This window comes from Phyllobates terribilis, unplaced genomic scaffold (assembly GCF_046119375.1).
Source record: "Phyllobates terribilis strain yellow unplaced genomic scaffold, ASM4611937v1 Scaffold_11__3_contigs__length_659146591, whole genome shotgun sequence".
Taxonomy (NCBI): Eukaryota; Metazoa; Chordata; class Amphibia; order Anura; family Dendrobatidae; genus Phyllobates; species Phyllobates terribilis.
Genome location: NW_027362771.1, coordinates 414,757,801 through 414,775,508, shown reverse-complemented (window position 1 = coordinate 414,775,508; position 17,708 = coordinate 414,757,801). Strand labels below are relative to the sequence as shown.

The 17,708-nt window shown below is 41.8% G+C and overlaps 1 protein-coding gene across 1 annotated transcript in view; it reads right to left on the bottom strand.

Annotated features, from left to right (window-relative positions):
- Nucleotides 1-17,708, bottom strand: part of LOC141166426 (transient receptor potential cation channel subfamily M member 7-like) — a 142,737-nt gene that overhangs the window by 38,517 nt on the left and 86,512 nt on the right. Inside the window, exons 21-25 of the mRNA XM_073653097.1 lie at nucleotides 17,135-17,458; nucleotides 16,859-17,033; nucleotides 16,079-16,205; nucleotides 12,376-12,560; nucleotides 8,567-8,699 (exon numbers count right to left, since the gene is read on the bottom strand). Coding sequence (XP_073509198.1) covers nucleotides 8,567-8,699; nucleotides 12,376-12,560; nucleotides 16,079-16,205; nucleotides 16,859-17,033; nucleotides 17,135-17,458 — 944 coding nt within the window. The remainder of the gene's footprint in view (nucleotides 1-8,566; nucleotides 8,700-12,375; nucleotides 12,561-16,078; nucleotides 16,206-16,858; nucleotides 17,034-17,134; nucleotides 17,459-17,708) is intronic.

The window sequence follows — 17,708 nt, the reverse complement described above, 5'->3', positions numbered from 1 at the left end:
CATTAACCCGTTACTGACATCCACCATACATATACAGCACAAGTCAGAAGTGGCTGTATGGAGCAGGCTCACAGGGTGAGCTCGTCCCAAACTTGGCAGGTAATGGCTGTGTGACACAGCCAGGACCTACCTCTAACCACCATGGGAGGTACAAAGCTCTGGCAAAATGAATGGTGTCATTCAAAAGTACAACTGATCCAGCAAAAAACAAACTCTCATATGTCTATGTGGACAGAAAGAGCACATTTAGACAAGCTGATAATCTGGAACAAGCATTCCTAGGAACACTAGCTTCCTGATTATCAACTTCAAACCAGCCACCAATCATCTGAAAAACAAGTAACAATGTTCATCAGATGAAATTATTTTTAAGTTGGCTGAAAAATACACATTGAACTGCCAGCCAATCCCGCCAATATTGGTAGACGTTAATCTAATGTGTATGGGGGCCACAAACAGTTTCCCGATGCCTCATGGTAATCCTAGCCCTAGTCTGAACCCTCAATCTAAGTCCTAACCCTAGTACTTATCCTCATCCTAAACATAGTTTTAACCCTCATCCGTTTATTAACCCTAGTCCTAATCTTAGTCCTAACCCTCGTCAGTCATATTCTTAGCTCAAACCCTAGTCCTAATTCTAGTTAGGGTTAGAAAAAAGTATATAGAGATGAAAAGATAATAATATTAAAAAATAGTTTATTATACCTTTAATTAAAAAAAAAGTGTCCTGTTTTGTAACTTGGGAAAGCTCTCCCAGAGAGTCTGTGTCTCCTCTCACAAAATTGTAAGTGAGAATCAGTGAGAAGACATAGAAAGAATGGGGGAGCTGTGGGAGGACATACAAACAATGGGGGAGCTGTGGGAGGATACGGAAAGAGAATAGGGGTGCTGTGAGAGGACATAGAAATAATGGAGGGGCTGTGGGAGGAGAGGGGAAGCTGAATCAGTTAAGTATTCAGTAAGTGTTTGTCTTCTCTATGGCTGCTGCCAGTGGAGAAAGCATAGCACTTGCGAGGCGTTTGTTATCTGGTTGCTGCGGTCTGTGAACACAGTGATCAAGATGACTCTCTGACAAAACTCATCTCCAATGCCGCCTATGTACAGAGCAGCAACCAGATGCTGAACTCATTACAACTGTTCCGCTCTGCACTGGCAGCAACCATTGGTAAGCAAAACACTTCCATGTTTAGCTCGGCTCAGAAGGGAGCGGGAGGCGCAGTGACTTTAGATGCTTCCCTGCTTTCAGTCAGCTGGATGAGATCCGGCTGGCTGAGGCGGAGGGATTCTCCTTCATGGCTGAGGCGGCCATTTCAAGGGAGAGGGAACTGCGTATGCTTAGCCAATAGTAAGAGAATTAGATGGACGGACAAAGAAACCAATAGTGCTAACGCTAGGCACGCATCAAAGGTACACTGCATTTGAATGGGGCATCATTTTTAATAGGTTTAAATGACCAAAGTGTTTTCTTCCTTGATGTCTGCAGCATTACCTATATGTTATATGGTGGCACAACCCCTTTATATATTGTGCAAAGGAAGATGAAAAAAAAAAAAAAAGTCAACAGGAGACAGTCACACAACGCCCAGACCCCTTCCAAACAGTCATTGGAGTTACTTTTACCCCCAAAGGAACAAAGCCTCTTTCTTTTTTTTTTTAACCCCTTATGTCTTTCATTAGGAGAAGGTATGGTAAAGATGGTTGGACAATTTGACATTTTTGCATGGGCACCATTATTGTCTGTCAACTGATCTCTCGCACAATGTACTTTTATTATTTATATTGTATTTAGCTTTTAATAAAAACAAACTAGAAAATTGATAAAATGTCATAGAATAATGAAGCATGGAATTTCATTCTAAAATTGAAAATGTTCAAAGGGTATTCCCATCTCATACATTGATGAATTATCCATGGGATAAGCCTCAAATGTATAGTAGATGTGCGTCCCACCAATGAGACCTGCAACTATCTTAAATGAGTGAAGATTTGGATGGAATTCTCTATCATTATGTGTGTGTGAATTCCGGCCACCTCTCCACTAAAAGAATAGTGCAGCAGGACCCTGTACTCAAGATGGACATGGGTCCCCATGAGTGGGATGCGCATGAACTGTACACTTAAGGCATATCCTGAGGATATGACAAATGTCCAAGAAGGGAATACCTCTTGAATAGTGTTGAGCATTCCGATACTGTAATATCGGGTATCGGCCGATATTCGCGGTATCGGAATTCCGATACTTAATTCCGATACTTTTACAATATCGGATACCGGAATCGGAAGTTCCCATAATGCCTGCGCTCTGCAGTGTCTGTGAAGGATGACAAGTTGGATGGCAGCGCGATCCAGCCTGTCATCAGAATGCCATCCCAGCGGGGGAGAATTCTCCTGATTGTTTAAAAGCCGGCGGGCGGTATAAAGCCGCCGGCTTTTAAACAATCACACAGCCCCATACTGCTTCCCCGCAGCCTCCCACCCCGATCCTCCGCTCCCCTCGCCACCTCCCATCCCGATCGTAAGTTAGGACCGGGCGGGGAGCGCAGCTCCAAGGAGCGGGGAGTGAAGGACCCGGGCGGGGAAGCCGGCAGTGAAAAGACTTCACCGCCGGCTTTCCCGTTCTGTGCTGCGCTTTCCCGCCGGTTATTTCAAATGAACAGCTGAGGTATCAGCTGATGCCGATCAGCTGTTCATTTGAATTAGCCGCGGTGCCCTCAGAGGGTTCATGTGAGTTTATGCTTGACTGCATGAACTCACATGAACTTTCCCACGGCCGCACAGGTCAGCCTCACCTCCCAGACGATCAGACCGTCATGATTAGTGTGTGCGCGGGGTGTGTGTGCGGGGTGTGTGCGCGGGGTGTGTGCGCGGGGTGTGTGCGCGGGGTGTGTGCGCGGGGTGTGTGCGCGGGGTGTGTGCGCGGGGTGTGTGCGCGGGGTGTGTGCGCGGGGTGTGTGCGCGGGGTGTGTGCGCGGGGTGTGTGCGCGGGGTGTGTGCGCGGGGTGTGTGCGCGGGGTGTGTGCGCGGGGTGTGTGCGCGGGGTGTGTGCGCAGGGTGTGTGCGCGGGGTGTGTGCGCAGGGTGTGTGCGCAGGGTGTGTGCGCAGGGTGTGTGCGCAGGGTGTGTGCGCAGGGTGTGTGCGCGATGTTTGTGCGGGTGTGCGCGGTGTCTGTGCGATGTCTGCGAGTGTGTGCGGTGTCTGTGCGGGTGTGTGTGCGCGGTGTCTATGCGATGTCTACGAGTGTGTGCGTGCAGGCAGACATAGGCCGATGTGACACTACTACTCCCATCGGCCTATGTCTGTCCCCCGTCCACTCCTGCCAGCAGGATCAGCTCGATGGGAGCAGTAGTTCCCATCAGACTGATCCTGCTATTTAAATTGCTCTACTGTGTCCCCAATAAATGTTAAATACATGTCATTGGTGGCCAGTGGTTACCTAAAAGAAATTAGTTCATACATTACCTGTCCCCGTCGATCGCCACCTAAAATAAAGTAAAAAATAAAAAAACTACACCTATACTCACCAAGACACCTAATTCCCCGAAGCCATCGATCTCCTGTAATAAAATATAAAATAATAAACCACAACCTTATCCTTACCCCTCCGTAGCAGTCCACGAGTGTCCCACGAAGATCTCCAGTTCAGAGCAGCCACATAGAATGTGACCGCTCTGAACCGCTGCCGCCGCTAGAATGACGGGGCCGTAAGGGTTCACCGGAGTTCAGGCAGCGCTGCTCCGGTTAGCTCCTTTACGGCCCTGCTGTATCGTGAGAAATTCCCACGGTACAGCAGTGCCGTAAAGGAGGTCTCCGGAGCTGCGCTGCCTGAATGCACTCCGGTGACCTCAGTCAGTGGCTCCCGCTGCCGGGAGCGGACGTGTTCCAGGCAGTGTGAGCTTACAGCAGCCATGCACAGCTGTCACCATCTCCAGATGTGACAGCTGTGCATGGGAGATCAGCGCAGGAACGTGGACAGGTAACTATTATTTTTAGTAAACTAAGAATTAAATAAAATTGTGTGTTTTATTTCAAATAAATTATTTTTTTCTGGGTGTAGTGTGTTTTTTCTTTTTAACACTTTGTAGGTTAGTAATGGGGGTGTCTTATAGACGCCCATCATTACTAACCTGGGCTTCATGGCAGCTGGCGCTGACATGAACCCCACCACTATTACCCCCTGCCACCGCACCAGGGCAGCGTGGAAGAGCGAGGCTAAGTGCCAGAGTTGGCGCATCCTATGGATGCGCCATTTCTGGGGCGGCTGACGACTGGTGTTTCTAGCCTGGGAGGGGGCCAATATTCATGGCACCCTTCCTGGGCTATTAATATCAGCCCCCAGCTGTCTGCCTAGCCTTTGCTAGCTATTAAAATAGGGGGGACCCCACGTCATTTTTTTGGGGGGGGGGGTCCCCCATTTTAATAGCTAGTAAAGGCTAGGTATTCAGCTGGGGGCTGATATTAGTAGCCTGGGAAGCTCCGTGGGTTTTACCCCCTTCCCAGGCTTCAAACATCTGCCCCAGCCGTCTGCTTAACCTCCGCTAGAGACTAAAATTATGGGGGATCCCACGCCATTTTTTTTTAAATAAATCCATTATTTTAACACTAAATGACATTTGAGGAGTTAATAAAGATGCAGTCCCTAAATTATTATTTATTTTTTAATTAATTTTTCCCAAAACTTTTGACGTGGGCTTCGCCATATTTTTGTATGCCAGCCAGGTACAGCATCCAGCTTCTATGAACGCGCCATTTTCCGGGGCGGCTGCGGACTGCAATTTTCAGCGGGGGGCAGAAAGCTTGGGCCTCCCTGCGCTGCAGATTCCATCCCCCAGCTGCCTAGTTGTACCTGGCTGGACATAAAAATAGGGAGAAGCTCCACGTTTTTTTTTTTTTAATTATTTCATGAAATTCATGGAATAATTAAGAAAAAAAGGGCTTCCCTATATTGTTGTGTCCAACCAGGTACAAATAGGCAGCTGGTAGTTGGGGGCAGCCCGTTCCTGCCTGCTGTACCTGGCTGGACCCAAATATAGTGCAAAGCCCCACGTCAATTTTTTTTTAATTATTTCAGGAAATTCATGAAATAATTAAAAAAAAATTATGTGGGGCTTCGCCCTATATTTGTGTCCAGTCAGGTACAGCAGGCAGGAACGGGCTGCCCCCAACCACCAGCTGCCTATTTGTACCTATCCGGACACAACAATATAGGGAAGCCCTTTTTTTCTTAATTATTCCATGAATTTCATGAAATAATTAAAAAAAAAAATACATGGGGCTTCGCCCTATTTTTGTGTCCAGCCAGGTACAACAAGGCAGCTGGGGGATGGAATCTGCAGCGCAGGGAGGCCCAAGCTTTCTGCCACCCCTCCCCCCCCCCCGCTGAAAATTGCAGTCCGCAGCCACCCCGGAAAATGGCGCGTTCATAGAAGCTGGATGCTGTACCTGGCTGGCATACAAAAATATGGCGAAGCCCACGTCAAAAGTTTTGGGAAAAATTAATTAAAAAATAAATAATAATTTAGGGACTGCATCTTTATTAACTCCTCAAATGTCATTTAGTGTTAAAATAATGGATTTATTTAAAAAAAAAATGATGTGGGGCTTCGCCCTATATTTGTGTCCAGTCAGGTACAGCAGGCAGGAACGGGCTGCCCCCAACCACCAGCTGCCTATTTGTACCTGGTTGGACACAACAATATAGGGAAGCCCTTTTTTTCTTAATTATTCCATGAATTTCATGAAATAATTTAAAAAAAAAATGCGTGGGGCTTCGCCCTATTTTTGTGCCCAGCCAGATACAACTAGGCAGCTGGGGGCTGGAATCCGCAGCGCAGGGAGACCCAAGCTTTCTGGCCCCCCCCCGCTGCAAATTGCAGTCCGCAGCCGCCCCAGAAAATGGCGCGTTCATAGAAGCGCCATCTTCTGGCGCTGTACCCAACTCATCCAGGGCCCTGGTGCGGTGGCTCACTGGGTAATAAAGGGGTTAAGGCCAGCTTGGCATTATCAGCTGGCCCTAAGCCCGAAATTCATGGGGTCACGCCAATATTAGACATGACCACCATGAATTTCTAGTAAAGTATTTAAAAAAACACAACACCCAGAAAAAAGTCCTTTAATTGAAATAAACACACAATTCTTTATTGTTCTAAATTAAACCATACTTACCATCACGCCCATTCCAGCTGAAGCCAACGATCTCCTGCAATAAAAGTAAAATAATAAAGCAACATCATCCTTACCTTTCCATGGCTCCCACGACAGCTTCAGCTCTGCTACATCGAGATGACAGGCTGGACCGCAGCAGAACGCTGCCATCCATCCTGTCATCCCGCAGACACTGAGAAGCGCAGGCATACTTCCACTCCTCAGTGTCTGGCTGTGACGGCATCCAGATGAGCCGAGGTCATGTCCAATGAACTCAGCTCACCTCATGTACGTCACTGACAGCGTGGGAAAATTCTCCTGCACTCAGCACTTCAGCGTGAGAATTTTCCCACGCTGTCAGTGACGTGCATGAGGTGAGCTGAGTTCATTGGACATGACCTCACCTCATGTATGTCACTGACAGCGTGGGAGAATTCTCACGCTGAAGCGCTGAGTGCAGGAGAATTTTCCCACGCTGTCAGTGACGTGCATGAGGTGAGCTGAGTTCATTGGACATGAACTCGGCTCATCTGGATGACGTCACAGAGAGACACTGAGGAGCGCAAGCATGCCTGCGCTTCTCAGTGTCTGCGGGATGACAGGCTGGATGGCAGCGTTCTGCTGCGGTCCAGCCTGTCATCTCGATGTAGCAGAGCTGAAGCTGTCGTGGGAACCATGGAAAGGTAAGGATGAGGTTGCTTTATTATTTTACTTTTATTGCAGGAGATCGTTGGCTTCAGCTGGAATGGGCGTGATGGTAAGTATGGTTTAATTTAGAACAATAAAGAATTGTGTCTTTATTTCAATTAAAGGACTTTATTCTGGGTGTTTGTGTTTTTTTTTAACTTTGACTATGGGGTTAGTAATGGGGGTGTCTTATAGACGCCTCTCCATTACTAACCTGGGCTTGATGTCAGCTGGCATTATAAGCTGACATCAACCCCAACCCTATTACCCCCTGCCACCGCACCAGGGCAGCGTGGAAGAGCGAGGCTAAGTGCCAGAATTGGCGCATCCTATGGATGCGCCATTTCTGGGGCGGCTGACGGCTGGTGTTTCTAGCCTGGGAGGGGGCCAATATTCATGGCACCCTTCCTGGGCTATTAATATCAGCCCCCAGCTGTCTGCCTAGCCTGTGCTAGCTATTAAATTAGGGGGGACCCCACATTATTTTTTTGGGGGGGGGTCCCCCATTTTAATAGCTAGTAAAGGCTAGGTATTCAGCTGGGGGCTGATATTAGTAGCCTGGGAAGCTCCGTGGGTATTACCCCCTTCCCAGGCTTCAAACATTTGCCCCAGCTGTCTGCTTAACCTCCGCTAGAGCCTAAAATTAATAGGAACCCCACGCCAATTTTTTTTTAAATAAATCCTTTATTTTAACACTAAATGACAAGTACAGTAAGCAACACTGTCACTGTACTTCATATATATGTGACTGACATGTTTCTATCTATCTAATCTATGTGTGATTCTCTATTCTTTCTATTCTAAATTGTCGGGTACAGATGCTGAATTGCCGGCCGGCTTTCTTAAAGAGACGGTGCATGAAAACTATTATTTTTTTAAATAAATCCTTTACACTAAATGACAAGTACAGTAAGCAACACTGTCACAGTACTTCATATATATGTGACTGACATGTTTCTATCTATCTAATCTATGTGTGAAGCTCTATTCTGTCTGTTATAAATTGTCGGGTACAGATGCTGAATTGCCGGCCGGCTTTTTTAAAGAGACGGTGCACGAAAACACTAATATTTTTTTTAATAAATCCTTTACACTAAATGACAAGTACAGTAAGCAACACTGTCACTGTACTTCATATATATGTGACTGACATGTTTCTATCTATCTAATCTATGTGTGAAGCTCTATTCTTTCTGTTGTAAATTGTCGGGTACCGGTGTATGCCGCTGATGAATTGCCGGCTTTTCATGTCATTCTACATTATTCTTAGTTGTTTTCCTTCATGTAGAATTAACCTACAAGGAAAGAAAGGGTTTATTTTCATTCCGATATTTGTGTCCCATTGACTTGCATTGGTTTCCGGTATCGGAATCGGCGATATCCGATACTTTTTGGGTATCGGCCCGATCCAATCCGATACGATATTTCCTGATATCGGAAGGTATCGCTCAACACTACTCTTGAAGCTAAGAATAGTCAAAAAAAGAGTCAAAGACCATGTTCAACACGTTATATATTTTTTTCTAACATGCAAACAGTGCAGATATCTGGTGAAATGGTTTATTCGGATAATTTATTCCTCAGTCCACCCAGAACTATGTATAAAGGCCTATCATCATGAGAACATAACATTACATCCCAAAGCTCAACAATGTTCAAGATCCCTAAAAAAAGAGACCATGCTGAAAACAGTGTAGACAAATTGATTTGGTTACATAATAAAACAAATTATGTGTACCTGTCATTTGTAACCCGAATTCTCTCTTCATTTCCCAAATGAAATTTATCATCTTTTTCATTGAAGTAAATTTCTACGCAAAGCTCCTCAAAATCATGAAGTTTCTTCTGATCTTCCTCCGTTAAAAATAATTCTAAATAAAAAAGAAATATATAAAAGTAAAGCATTGTGTAAGTAGAAAAGGGCTAATAAAAGTGATCATAATTTCATCAAGCAGTAACAAACAGTCATAGCCGAAAGTGTTGGCACCCTTGAAATTGAAAAGGAAGTATTTCGCCCAGAAAATTATTGCAATTACACGTTTTGTTATACACGTTTATTTCCTTTGTGTCTGCATAGAAACACAAAAATAAAAAACAAAACAAAAAAAAAAAAAAAAAACAGAAAAAAAAGCAAATTGGACATAATTTCATACACAACTCCAAAAATGGGCCGGACGCAATTGTTGGCATCCTCAGCTTAATATTTGGCTATACACACTTCGGAATAAATAACTGCAATCAATCGCTTCCTATAACAATTAACAAGCTTCTTACACCGCTCAACTAGCATTTTGGACCACTCTTTTGCAAACTGCTCCAGGCCACTCATATATGAAGGTTGCCTTCTCCCAACAGCAATTTTAAGATCTCTCCACAGGTGTTCAATGGGATTTAGATCTGGACTCCTTGCTGGCCACTTAAGAACTCTCCAGCGCTTTGCTTCCATCCGTTTCTGGGTGCTGCTTGAAGTATGTTTGGGGTCATTGTCCTGCTGGAACACCCATGACCTAGGATGCCAAGGCCATGACCAGCTTTCTGACACTGGGCACTACATGGCGACCCAAAATCCTTTGGTAATCCACAGATTTCATGATGTGAAATAACCCCAAAACATCTTTGAACCTCCACCATATTTGATTGTAGGTACTGTGTTAGTTTCTTTGTAGGCCTCAATCCGTTTCCGGTAAACAGAAGAATGATGTGCTTTACCAAAAAGCTCTATCCTGGTCTCATCTGTCCACAAGACGCATTCCAAGAAGGATTTTGGCTTACTCGTACATTTTGGCAAACTGCAGTCTAGCTTTTTATGTCTCTGTCAGCAGTGGAGCCCTGCTGGGTCTCTTGCTACAGCATTTCATTTAATTCAAACGTCGACTGATAGGGTGCATCAGTGTCAGCGCAAACTGAGTCTGCAGGACTTGATATTTGTGGGAGGAATTTGTTTAGGAAAGAATGAGGTGTTTTGTTTTTTTAAAAAACAAACAAACAAACAAAAAAAACAACATTTAATTATTTTGGGCTATTCCTTCATTATCATACAAGATCTTGATTTTAGTGGAAGAAGTTAGTTTGGGAGGTGGGGTGGGGGTGTTTTTCTTTTTTAATAATTTTGGGCTACTTTTAAAGGAGTATTCACATCCCCAAGATCCTATCTTGATTTGTAGTAGGTGTAATAATATTCTTAATAGCAGCAAATACCGCCAATTAGAAATGTTGTATAGTTCTTCTGATTCTTTATGTCGCTTAGCTCATGTACATGGTATTGCAGTAGCTTAGGTATCAATGGTTACGACCACACTGAAAGTTATCAGTCACTGGTCTCATTGATACCTACTCATTGATACCTAAGCTACTGCAATGCCCTGCACATGGGGTAAGCGACATTGAATCAAGAGAACTATACTACACTTCTAATTGGAGGTAGTTGCTAATATTATTATACCTACTACATATGGGATAGGATCATGGAGATGGGAACACCCCTTTAATTTAACATCAGTGGCACACACAACAAAAAAGATAATCACATTGTGTTTTTTCATTTTTTTCCTTAGTCCGCTTATATTAAATGACAACTTATATAATCGCTTTATTGAATAATCTGAAGTATAGGCATATAAAATGTCTTTACTTTTGTGGAATTTTATGACAATATTTAAAAAAATATATATGTTCTTTTTTCCAATGTTTAAGCCTTAGCATTTAATTGTTTTCTTAAAGGCACATTAGGGGACGTTTAAAAAAAAAAACAAAAAAACAAACAAACAAAAACAGTACTGTAGCAGTTTAAGAAACAATGGACAATAAGCATGCAAGATCTTCGTTAGGCCCAGTCTGCGATAAAGTCGGTCCTGGTGGGGTGGTTGTCATTATTCAAAAGGAGTTGCACCCATCCCCCACGAACCACAGCATGAGCACTGCTGATTGTGGTACTGAGGGAGAGAATTAGCTGAGATCAGAGTCATCTCTTGGGCTCACGACCGCACACTTCTGTACATATCACATGTTGGTATGTGGTAAAATACCTGTCCCCACTATCTACTCGGTTGCGACGATTAAGTCAAGTGGCTAAACCAAAAATGGACCTTTGTGGTTACAGCTGAGTGTCACAGGTTCAACTGATGAAAAATTAGGTGCTAGTATATACCGTATTTTTCAGTCTATAAGACGCTTGTTTTAACAAGAAAAACTCTTGTTAAGTGTTTGCATCTTATAGTCTGCAGGCAGCTTCCTGTGATAGAGAACGCTGGCACCTCATCCTTCCCAATCACACAGACAGATGCCCTCAACTCCTGCCGTACAGTGATTTATGTGATCGGTGCAAAGCAGGAGAGGAAGCTGCTGGGAATGGAATGAGGCTGCAGGAGCTGAGCATCTGCAGGACCTTCTGAACCAGTAACTCAAGGACCTTTCAGGTCATGTGACTGATCAGATGACTTGAAAGGTGCTTGAGTTAATCAAGTGGAAGGTCCTGAAAAAGCTCTATTGCTGCAGCCTCCGTACAGATCACATTCAGGAACTGCTGGATTTGGTAATGCATCGTGTGCGTTTGGGTGTGTTTGTCTATATATGCATATGTGGCAGATCTGCGTGTGTGTCTATATATGCATATGTGGCAGATCTGCGTATGTGTCTATATATGCATATGTGGCAGATCTGCGTGTGTGTCTATATATGCATATGTGGCAGATCTGCGTGTGTGTCTATATATGCATATGTGGCAGATCTGCGTGTGTGTGTGTGTGTGTACGCATATATACTGCAGGGAAACACCAACAATAGATTTATTACCTCCTTATTCTACCCTAGTACATTAAAAGTTAGTGATAATTACCTCTCCACTTTACACTGCCAGGGAAGTTTTAATTAAATAGGAAAAAAGGTTTTTCCTATTTTCTGATGTCTAAACCCAGGATGCATCTTATGGTATGGTGTATCTTCTAGTCCGAAAAATACGGTAGTCATTTAATAGCATTTAATAGCAGAGGATGCATCAAAGTAGTATGGAAAAGTGAGTATTTGTACTCTACTTTGTCAGGGGTGTCATGCTGTGTGAAAATTGGGGCCAGAGAGAGATGTGCCCTACTGTAAAAAGGATTACTGGGTAAATTGTGATGAGTTATGTCAAGACAAATAGGGAAGTATGAAGTCCAGCAACATTTTTAAAAAGGGAGGAAAAGCAAGTGGGCACACTGCTAAAACTAAACAGGGAACACCAAGTGACATGCAAGACTAAGATTGCTTTTGATGTGTGGAGATGGCTCTACAGCATGTCTTTGATGGCCATCTTTTGGCTCCTGAACATAAGATTAAGGCCCTCAAACATATTAGTCTGAAGTTGGTCAGACCTGCTGATATTGGCAGGTTTGGCTGAATACCTAATGTGTATGGAGCCCTCAGAACTCTTCACCAACAGACTGTCACTGCAGAGAAGTATCCGGGATGTCAGATTTCAGACGGTCAATTCTTTTGTAGTATGGGGGCCCTTGGATTAATCCGGCATACTGTAACTATTGAAGTAGGATTAAATTATATCCAATAACTTACTTGGTCCATGAAAATTCTTGTCTTTCTTTCTTCGCTTGCAAACAAAGCAGAAGAGGGAAGACAAATGGCTGAATATAATCAAAGGAGGTGGCAAGAAAGGCTTCTCATGATACGCCATAATGAAATGGTAGCGTTGGTACTTCCATACTATATTTGAAATCGATTTCACTTGCATATACACATTGCTAAGAGAAGATTGAGAAAGAACACACAAAAATCAATTTTCAATAGTCATCTAATATCACAGGCATAACTAATGAAAGTTATAGATTGTAAACCTGGCGGCAGATAACATACGAGTCACCATAGATTAATAGGTGATTGGTCTAGGCTTATCCTGTGAAACTCTTTTATAAATCAATAGGTTGTTTGCTGCCACAAAGTATAAACAACAAAAAAAGCACCAAGTTGAGTTGTGCTAATAGTGAGAAGAGCCCATTAAAAGCTATCAGCAGAGAAGAGTGAGGAGCAGTATACACACAGCCTAAGAGTTAGTTCTGATGTCCGTTTTTTTCATGTAAAAGAAAAACAGTTTTAGTTCCATCAGTGGTTTTGTTCAGCATTTCATCAGATTTAAAATCAGAGTTCCGTCCAGGCTTCTCAGATAAAAAAAAAAAAAAAGTTTCTTTACATTCCTTTATCTAGCAATCTGTGAAAAACGGACAGCACCCAGACGACACCCGACTGCTATCAGATTGTTTCACAGATCCATAGACTTGCATTGTAGATTTTGATCAGAAACTCGGCTCAATATTGAACAGGTCTTCTAAATATAGAAGTTCTATCCATGAAAAACACAAAAGTCATACGTGAAAAACTTATTCATTGTGTTAGGGCTCATTCAAATATATAACACTGTTATAAAGTCCAATTGGTTGAGAGAAGAAAACAGTTGAACTGAACTAATTTTGTGGTACTGAAAACTAATAATGCTTAAATTTGTGGAATGGCTCTAATTTTCAAGATCCAGAGTAGGGTGTAATTACTTCTGAGACTTTTCATGCAGGCTTATAGAAACATTTGCGTGTATTATTTCATAATCATTATTGCATTGTTAGTAGTTAGTCTATTACATCATCCATTTAGTCTATTAAGCCTTCAGTATTCTATCATCTTAGGGTGACCAATCAAAAAACGCCAACTCCGCTCCGATGACATAATCCTAACTAGAGCTACATCACCTACTTTTATAAAAACTGTAAGGTATATCGTTTTAGGATGTCTTAGCTTAGTTTCTTAACATATTGACTTGTTTCTATATGTTTTTTTCAGATATTACTGGTTCTTGCATTAACAAAGCTACATATGCAGAGAAGTCACTTTTGTGTCACAAAGGCAAAACTTCACTACCATGATAAGGAAAGCCTACAACCTATATTTTGGCTGCAGAATAGGAGATCAGGACAAGAGTTGGGCTCCACACGTATGCTGTAATAGATGTGCATCACATCTTATCCAGTGGTTGCATAAGAGGCGGCAATCTAAGCCTTTTGCAATCCCAATGATCTGGAGAGTGACAATCGATCACACTACCAATTGATATTTCTGCATGGTGCCCACAATTAGGAAAGGCGTTTCAAGGAAAAAGTGGACTTTACAGCATCCAAACATTCCATCTGCAATGTGCCCAGTACCACATACAGAAAAACTGCCGGTTCCAAAAGCACCAGAAACCTTTTCAGTCGAGTCAAGTGAGGAAGAAAAGGGTACTTTGTGTCATGAAGCATCTTCCTCTCATAACCCAGACTATCTGTCAGCAACCTCAACTGAACCACACCCCATAACAAACTGAACTGAACAATCTTGTTAGAAATTTGGGTCTGACCAAGAGTAAATCTGAGCTCTTAGGAGATTCCACTGTTGTAGCCTGAAACCTAGCGAGAGATGTTCGGATTTCTTTGTTCTGCAACCATGATAAAGATCTTGACCAATACTTCGAGGAGGGCGCTCTTGTGGCATGCAACAGTTTATTGGAAGTTCTGAAGATAAAAGTCATAATCCAGAGGAATGGAGGCTCTTCATTGATTCGTGCAAAACAAGCCTAAAAGCCGTCTTGTTGCATAATGGCAGCAGTGATCTACCTTCAATTCCAGTTGGTTATGCAGTCCACATGAAAGAAACCTATGACAACATGAAACCGCTGTTGAGGTGCCTGAACTATGACCATCTTGCCCTCTTACTTGGTCTCCAGGGTGAATACACAAAGTACTGCTGTTTTCTGTGGGAGTGGAATAAACATGCAAGAGAATATCACTACAATAAAAGACTGGCCTCTCTGACATTCACTTTAGCCAGGGAGTAAAAATGTCCTGCATCCAGTACTTGTTGACTCACATAAGATTTTGCTATCACCATTGCATATCAAGTTGGGCCTAATGGAAACTTTGTAAAGGCAACGGATAAAAATGTAAATGCATTCAAGTATCTCATTGATAAATTTCTAAGGTTGAGTGAAGCAAAGATAAAAAGAAGGAGTCTTTATTGGACCTCAGATTCATAAGCTTCTTCAAGATGAGGAGTTTCTCAGTTTGTTGCAGGGCCAGGAAAAGGCTGCATGGGTAGCATTCACATTAGTGGTAACTAATTTTTTGGGAACTCAAGAGCAGATAACTATGAATAATTAGTGGAAAATCTCCTCAAAACATATAAGGATCTTTGCTGTAACATGTCCTTAAAGAGTAATTTCTTATATTTGCATCTAGACTTGTGGCTATGGAGAAAAGATATCAAGGAAAATGGAATCCATCAAGGCTTGCAGATTACAGTTGGACAATTGTAAGAGATAATCCAATGCAGGAGTACAAGAAACAAGCAAAAAAAAAGTTGTCACTGAATGAGGACCAAATTTTGTAGTGCAATTTCTGTAACTGCTTATAATTTGCAATAGTGTTTAGACATGTTTTAGTTATTTGAATTGTTGCCTCTAAATAAATATCAGAAAATTGGCATAACAAAATATTCTGCATATTTATATTTGCAAAAATAATAACGTTTCAAAGTTCTGGAACTTTTAAGCATTAATTGTATGTAGCAGTAAAAGGAAAACGGATATAGAAACAAGAGCCAACTAAAAAATTTCATTGCCTAATTGAATTCAGGAGGTCAAATTCATTAAAAAATGGCTCATATCATAACTGAACCTGACCTCTATTGAAAATATGTAGAACAATGTAATTTGAAAAGAGTATACTCTCCTTTTATCAAGAACTACATACTTCTTACAGTCTTACTCCCTTTCTATTTTTTTTTCTGAAAAGTAACAAAATAAGGTGGGGAAAGCTAAATATTTACATAAATTATAACCGCATTCTACCAAATCACTTGGAAACTTGTATTTTGGGAAGATCTAGCGAGCCAAGGTTCAAACTGTATTAAATAATTAGGACTAGGACTCATTTCTTATTATAGTACTGTATTTCAACACTATAAGAGAAGACAAAATATGAATATGGTATTTTTGTCTTGGTGTTAAATAAATAGACAAAACAAAAACAGAAGATTCCAAAAGCAGAAATCTTGGTGAACGAATGAACTTTTGAATTTCTAAACTAATGAATCTTTAAACAAGACAATCTAGAGCAGGACTCCCTATACCCCCCATTATTAATACCATTTTTATTTTAAAGAATAGTTTGACATACATGGACCCCAATGTATTAATAGCATATTATCAACATTCAATGCATAATCGCAAACTACTTACTTAAAAAATGCTATGAGAAGATTCACCATAATGATATATTGCACAAAGAGGTAGACCGCTTGCAGAAACGGAGTCAGCCAAGTTCCAACAGCACACAATTCTTTCACTTCAGAGTTTTCGGCACAAACTAGAACAAAAAATATGCATAAATACCTGATATGAAATCAGTGGGGAAAAAAATGGAGATGTTTTACAGGAAGAGCACACATTAAAGACATCAGTTTCTTTTGAAAACCGCAATTAAATTAGAGTTGCGCAGCACCCTCTCCCCTCTGCACCAGTCTATCATTGTTAGTTTGTTCACTGTAATTTATATTTGTATTTTGTATGTAACCGCTTCTCATGTACAGCACCATGGAAACAATGGTGGTCAAAAAAAATAATTAAAACCCATAAAATTGCTTCTAATGCAAGTACATCCAGGATGAATACTGCAGCACAGATCTCTCCTGTGTTTATAAGCTGTATACTCACGCTCCTCAGATTCAACTATGAAGTTATCTATATCACCATAAGCAATTTGTTCCTAAGAATCTATTGCCCACACCAAATAACTCAAATCCTGACAATTGAACCCCCAATTAGAGGAATCCAAGGAGCTTAACATAGCAATGATGATCAAAATGAGTGCTCCTCAGAAAAAGGCAAATTGCCGCTTTCATTTTAACAGGCCTGTGAAAAGTGGGAACTAGAATCTGAATAGTTGCTTACTCTCGACAAATCTCCATTACCAAACAATAGTAATAAAATAAAAAATCTATATAAAATAGCTTCTATTACCATCGATTTCATAAGCATACACTTCACCAAACATCATCCAATAAGGCTGGAAAACGATATTCCTAGCAAGGGTCCAACTTGGTCCTTCATATGGATAAAGAATTGCCTGCCTTGGAACGCCATAACTTAAGAGTACAACAGCCATAATGACAACGATGTAGAACATATTTGCAACCTGTCGAAAACAAAAGAAAAAAAAAAAAAAGTGCACACCATTACTTTAGGATAACCTTGAAGATCATATTAAAATGTCAAAGAGTGCCACACAGGACGTACCATTTTGCCAATCATCATTACATATGGTCCAGCTTGTTGATTGACGGCCAAAAAATCCAGTAATCGCACATACCAGAAAATGATATTGACGCAATATGTCAGTCTTCCAGCAATAAAGACATAATTATAAGGATCTTCATCGTCCTCACCATCAGTATCACTGTCACTTTCTGACAAGGGATCCACGTTATAATTATAAGCTCCAAGTCTTAGCCCACACCCGATGAAGAAAGTAATGATAGCGATTGTATCTGTGGTATTAAAATATTCCCCAAACCACACTTTTATCTTCTGATTGATCTTCCCAGCTTCAGACATAAAAATCTGCAATAGAGAAAAAAAACAAAACCTCTCTAATAACTAATCATTACTAAAGAGAATTTTAAAAGGGTTGTCCAGCCTTAGGCTACAAGTCTGCAGTCACTATGTGACTGCAGACTTTCAAATCATCAGAGCAGGCGGTCATGTGACTGCTAGTATGCACTTTGCATTCTTTGGAGCACATTGCGACTAGACATGTCTGACTTTGCTCAATACACGTGCATTGAGCGAGGCCGCACACGTCTAGTCAGCA